The sequence below is a fragment of the Nothobranchius furzeri genome, chromosome 2 (genome assembly GCF_043380555.1).
Source record: "Nothobranchius furzeri strain GRZ-AD chromosome 2, NfurGRZ-RIMD1, whole genome shotgun sequence".
NCBI classification, from domain to species: domain Eukaryota; kingdom Metazoa; phylum Chordata; class Actinopteri; order Cyprinodontiformes; family Nothobranchiidae; genus Nothobranchius; species Nothobranchius furzeri.
The window spans coordinates 40,741,443-40,747,991 of NC_091742.1; the positions used below are offsets into that span (position 1 = coordinate 40,741,443).

The 6,549-nt window shown below is 44.9% G+C and overlaps 1 protein-coding gene across 1 annotated transcript; it reads left to right on the forward strand.

The window, feature by feature from the left end:
- Positions 1-2,064: 2,064 nt before the first annotated feature.
- On the forward strand, positions 2,065-4,979 carry LOC129161952 (uncharacterized). The gene is made up of 2 exons (XM_070545711.1): positions 2,065-2,089; positions 2,226-4,979. Exon 2 carries the CDS (start codon positions 2,244-2,246, stop codon positions 3,624-3,626), a length of 1,383 nt encoding a protein of 460 aa, XP_070401812.1. The 5' UTR covers positions 2,065-2,089; positions 2,226-2,243; the 3' UTR covers positions 3,627-4,979.
- Positions 4,980-6,549: the final 1,570 nt, after the last annotated feature.

Genomic DNA, 6,549 nt, shown 5'->3' on the forward strand with positions numbered 1-6,549 from the left:
CCGGATCCGAAAGAGGGTCCACAAGAGTTCGGTGAGACAGAACACGGTGTTTAGCGTTTGGATGCATCTTTTCCAACTAAACCTAAGTTTATTCAAACCATCACTTTTCACTCAGACACCTGTTTCTTCCTGAAGCAAAATCAGATGCACACACGCATTCATCTCACCTCATGTTCAATTATCACGACACTTTACACACACACGCATCCATAACCACATCCTATTACTCTCAATCTTCATTCACCGACAGAAGGTCTATTTGAGCAAGAACAGCATATCAACTGTTAAAGATTGTCCCACAAAGTTACCAATGTTGATTGTATTTCCTGTTTGTCAATTTTCAAAATCATTAGTTTAATTTGAAGAATTAAAACTTTTAATCGTCAAACTGGTTTCCTCATTGAACTGAAACACAGACACTCAGATATTATCGGCAGTTTATCGATGAAAACAACCTTTGAGTCTTCTTAACAATAAAACTGAGTAAAGACAGTTTCTCATTACAATATGACCAGCCAGCCAGTTTTACAATATGGCTGAGCAACCAAGTTTTTCTTTACAATATGGCGAGCGTATCCAGTCTTCTATATCTGCGATATGTCTGATTTCTAACATCTGAAAGCGAATTTTTCACAATTTTACGCTTTTCTCTGTGTTTCACTTTGATGTCTTACTTTGAAAAAAACCGGAAATTGTTCCGCTGAAGTCACTCTTCCGGGAGACGTCCTGGTGGGAACTTGACGGCGGAAGAACTCCGATCTCAAATTGTCCGCAAATTACAGAACTAACTTTGATTTATCCCATCTTCGCCTTCGGAGCGAACGTGTGAGTTGTGATTTTGACTAAATTCTGTCCATTTTGACGCGACGCCGCGCCTCTAACCTCTTCAGGTCGGAAAGCTACATTTCCGCTCTGAACCTTGCTGGGTGAGCTACCGTGAGCAGCTTATCCTCAGTCCTAAAATTAAAACTAAATTCTCCGAACCTCCGTACCGAAACTAAATTCTCGGACACCCTTCGTCTCAGTGTGTTGACACTGTGGGCGAGCTATTGTGGAAGATATTTCCATTTCATAGGCAACTGATCAAAGCCTAATCTAAACCGGAATGCTCGTAGGCACCTACCGTAGCTTAAATTGCTAGGTAAACGCTGTAAAACGGGTTATGGCCGTAGCGCGTTACTGCATACAGATTGCGTACGCTTTAAAGTCCGTTTTAACAGAGCGGAGCGAGATGCCTGCTTGTTAATCGGGAAAATTTAAGTCTGGTCGCTACAGACGGGAAGCTAGACCTAGCCGGAGAGCTAAGCTAGCGAGCCACAGTTGGACAAAAAGGGAACGCGTCACATTGAATTGTCAAACCGTTTCTGACACAGTCAGTCTGTGTCCTCACAAAACCCGCATTGGCGGTGATTCTTGTAATTCACTACGATGTGTAGAATCTACAGTTTGCTACGTTTGTCCACCTGATAACATCTCGGCAGCGTAGGGTTTATTATTATTTTTTTTTTATTTTGGACCGGTGAACGGGTCGGCTTTCACAGCCTCCGTTGCTCGGTTCCATGCCTTTTTCTTCCATCTTGTGAAGTTGTGTGTATTCATTTCTCTATCAACAATTCCTTGTTTTACCCTGTGTCATAAAGTTAAGTTACGCTACGGACAGTCCTTGATTGTGAGATAAATTAAGGAATTTGCCCGGAGTTTTACGTCGACTCAGAAGGTAAAAACGCGAGTTGCTCTGAACTTAATGAGGGATGGACGAGACACGACAAAATCTTTCTTGCACTGTTACACCTGATGTAAGGTTCTCTGACGTTCTGCTTCCAGGACATGCCAAGACGCAGGAGTCTGTTTACCGGCCGGGCCACGCTGGTCCCTCCGCCCGCCCGAACGGGCCCGCATTAGGCGGGTGCCGCCGGTCGGGCATGGTGGGGACTAGTGGCAGCGGTTCGGTGCCAGCTGCTTTGGGTCGTAGGTGGTTCTGGTCTGCAATTCATGACGTGAATTCAAACAACATCCTGTTTACAGTCATAACGCTTTTTCTTTACTTTTATTTCTTCCAGGGGGTCAAAAACCCACCATCAATATCAAGGTTTGAAATGAACAACACTTTCTCTGCTACTTTTAAGCTGAATAAATCTCTTGAGCCTATGGTTAACCTCTCTGACATACAGGTTGTGCTTAACCCTTTGGTTCCTGATGCTTCTTCTCTGTCATCCATGTTAAAGGCTGACCATCTCTCCAGCATGGGTGTGAAATCTTCAGGCTGTGATCCACCGCTTCAGTCAGAGGTCTGCTTTACTCGTCAGTCCGCCTCATGCACAAGCCAGCTTCTTTATCGGGGCGTGATGGAAACGTCAGCCGCCGTGAAACACTTGTGGTCTCCGGACGGAGCTACCATGCCATTTAAGGGGTTTGTGCCCGGACATCTTGACCTTTATGTGAATGACCTTGTCACTTTTCAGTTTGTGACCTCTGCTAATACGGTGGCCAATTCCTTTCTCCTTTCACAGGGGTGTGACTTAGTCTCTGGCCTCTGTGCTCTCTTTCCTGTGATTTCTCTTACAGGTGACCACGACGACGCAGAAAGCCCTGCGGTTTCCAGCAGTCAAGTGGTCAGTGGCGATATTGAGGGAGCTCCGGTGGTTGCTGCGGGCATCTCTCTCACGGGCCCGGGGGCGCCACCCGGCCCGGGAGCAGTAGGTGCGTGCAGTGATGCTCTGCTCGGGGCCCCGCCTGACAAAGGGGGGGTGCTGAGTGGCACTGAGTTTTCCGTTGCCGACTTCAGGCTGTTCGGGGGAAACCCTCCTCCGAGCGGGCGGGTCATTGCAGAATTCGACACTGACCTTCCACCAATTCAGCTGACAACATTGACCTCCGACCCGGAGTTAGGTGCTGCACCTTCTACGGGGCGGAGTTCTAGTCAGTCTGTAACTACTCTGGTTAAACCGGGTTTTTCTGATTCTGTGTGGGAACCTCCATCATTCTTGGGAATAAAGTATTCTTGGCTTCAGTTTTCAGGGCAGAACATGTTCCTTTCGATAGTGTCATGTCTGTATCTGATTCTAAACATGGCTAGGTTTGCTTTGACACCCGTGACACAACCATCCTTGGATCACTCCTTTTCAGAACCTCAAGGTCCAACACCTCCAGGTCTTTGGACATCTGACCACCTACTCTTTCAGCACGATCCAGGTGACAATGTGTATCTTCTTGGTAATAGGGCTTTTAAGAGCTTAAGAACTGTTCTTTGTTGTGCTTCTCCTGTCTCACAGACACGACATAAGTTTGAGAAACAAAAGGGGGGTGGGGAGCCTCCTCCTGCTTTGCGAGCATCATTTTCGCATTTCCAGTTCACTACTATTTCTGATCACAACAAAGTCGCCTCCGTAAAGCTGCAACCCAACTTTGAGCAGGTAACATCAGGTTCTGATCTAACAGTTATACCATCAGCTTCACTCGAGTTCCGGACGGAACCCTCAGGTAAATTCAAACAAGTTTCCCTGTGGGTTAGTAACACAAGATACAAACAGTTTGATAACCAAATCGCTTATGAGCCTGCTCCCACAGATACGTCCAAACTCGTGTCTCTGTGGGTCCGCAATACCAGATTCAAAACTCTACTCTGACCAACTCTATTCTGACCGGATTCTTTTCCGCTAACTGGTGGACCGTTACAAATTCTCTCGTTTGTGGGGTGAATTTTTAACAAATGTGATATCCTTTGAATTTTTTTTTTCAGGTATCCTGCCTCCAGCCAGGACACCTGCTACTAACTCATATTTTTAGGGATTACTAACCTACTGATTTACATTTTTAGAATTGATTTACATCTCTATCTTTTTATTAGTGCTTTGTGTAGCGTGATTATATTTGATTACAAATTTAATTTTATGTTGTTACTATTTCCCTTCAAGGGCCACAAGCCAATTTGCCCTTCATTTTCATGATTATTTCTTTTATATATATGCCTTTACTTAGTGCAGCCTGCTGAGTTTCACATATCAGTTAGGATTTACTTTCTTTTATTTGTGTTTTCTCTGCATCACGTTTTTACATGACATGTAGAGCAGGGTGCAGAACATTTCTTCTTTAGATAATTCACAAAATGCCTACACATTTTCCCAGAGGCACCCATAGATAGGTTTTGATTGATTTCTTTGATTTGCATCAAATGCTATCTATCGTGTGGGCTGTCTCACTTTGTCTCCTTCTCCGAGCTCGTATGGACTACATCCCATCAGAGGGGTCGTCTTCACCATCCTTCAGCTGGTTTCCTGTCGCATGGGGCTTCGGTCGTGGTTCGAGATGGGTCGAGGTCTGCGCTGGACTTCACTTGGATTACGCCTGAGGAATACATCACCTGCCCAGCTCCGTGTGACACACGAGCTGCTTATCCTTTGAATACCTTTGCATTATTGCTGATGAAATTAACTGCTATTGAAATAGCTCTGCTTTCAAGATTCCCTAAGTGGATTACTTTACAATGATTGAAACAGTTTTGGCCTTAATCATCTGATCAGGATAGACTCCCTTCTACACGAGACCTGTGGAGACACTTCATCGTTCCTGCCTTCATCTGGGATGTCTACCTTCACGAGGACATCACGTTATTGAGGTTGTGTCGTCAGGTGGCCTCTGCTTGACCACCATGTCGTCACAAAAAGGGGGGTCTGTAACGTGAGGAAATATGGGTTTTCTGTCACAATGGTGGTGTTGGACGCAGCTGGGTCAGAGCTGGGTCATTGAGAACTTTCACCCACAGATTAAGACCTGAACGCCAGCGAGTCTGGGAGGAAACCATAACATCAGCCACAAGCAGTCTACCAGAAGGTGTGTTTCCATGAGTTGTACCCAGACCAAGTCAAAACATAAAGTTTAAACTTCTGTTTCTTGATTTTAATGTTAAAGTAACCATTATCATTTTGCTCATTATAAATGTGTTTTATCAAATGAATGGTTCTTATGCTTTGGGGTAATTATAATGGCGATGTGGGGCGACGGTGGCACAGGAGTTAAGTGCTCGCCCCGTAATCGGAAGGTTGCAGGTTCGAGTCCCACTCAGTCTGTTGCTGTCGTTGTGTCCTTGGGTAAGACACTTAACCCACGTTGCCTGCTGGTGGTGGTCGGAGGGACCGGTGGCGCCAGTGCTCGGCAGCCTCGCCTCTGTCAGTGCGCCCCAGGGCAGATGTGGCTACACTGTAGCTCATCCCCACCAGTCTGTGAATGTGTGTGTGAATGGGTGAATGAGTGATTGTGTTGTAAAGCGCCTTGGGGGGTTCTAGGACTCTAGAAGGCGCTATATCAAATACAGGCCATTTACCATTTACCATTTAATGAATCCATAATTAGATAGTGTTGAGGATGTTTGTTGCTGACCTTCACACACAAACATTCACACACACCCACACACATCTTCCCACAGTAAACTCCAGGCACATTTGATGACGCACACGTTTGCTTTGAGAAGAGAAAGGTTTTTGGTAAGTTTCAGTCTTTTTGATTCCAGTTCGTGCTTGACAACGAAAGAGAGAGAACCTGAAAGGGGGGACAGAGCCTGTTGGCTCGTTTCTTCCCCCCCCCTTTTCTCACGCTGTTCCTGCCAAGCCAGGCAGAATAGCTGAATCGCAACTTCTAACGCAGACTCAATACAGAGTCTTTGATTTCTGAGTGAATTAGCTTAAGAAAGCGCATCGACAAAACGCTTTACCATCAACGTGTGCCGAGGACAACTCTGGACCGGTTCCGTTCGACACCTACGTCTTCCCTGTCAGCCGTTGAGTGTCATCTGGATGAACCACAACATCCTCCACGGCCCGGATCCGAAAGAGGGTCCACAAGAGTTCGGTGAGACAGAACACGGTGTTTAGCATTTGGATGCATCTTTTCCAACTAAACCTAAGTTTATTCAAACAATCACTTTTCACTCAGACACCTGTTTCTTCCTGAAGCAAAATCAGATGCACACACGCATTCATCTCACCTCATGTTCAATTATCACGGCACTTTACACACACACGCATCCATAACAATATCCTATTACTCTCAATCTTCATTCACCAACAGAAGGTCTATTTGAGCAAGAACAGCATATCAACTGTTAAAGATTGTCCCACAAAGTTACCAATGTTGATTGTATTTCCTGTTTGTCAATTTTCAAAATCATTAGTTTAATTTGAAGAATTAAAACTTTTAATCGTCAAACTGGTTTCCTCATTGAACTGAAACACAGACACTCAGATATTATCGGCAGTTTATCGATGAAAACAACCTTTGAGTCTTCTTAACAATAAAACTGAGTAAAGACAGTTTCTCATTACAATATGACCAGCAAGCCAGTTTTACAATATGGCTGAGCAACCAAGTTTTTCTTTACATGGACCCGGAACGATGTGAAATTGTTCTTTGTGCGACATAAATCTCGGTGCCATTTAAAACCCATAAGTGCTAATGACTCCATTCCTTTTTGGGGTTGTAGGAGCTGTTAATTGGAGTACTCTAAAAGAAACCTGACCTCTCTAAGACATTCAGAAGAAAAGTTATAAGCCCACA

What these genes read in the sequence shown, in the direction of transcription:
- LOC129161952 (XM_070545711.1), top strand. Translation starts at nt 2,244, where the DNA reads ATGGGTGTGAAATCTTCAGGCTGTGATCCACCGCTTCAGTCAGAGGTC.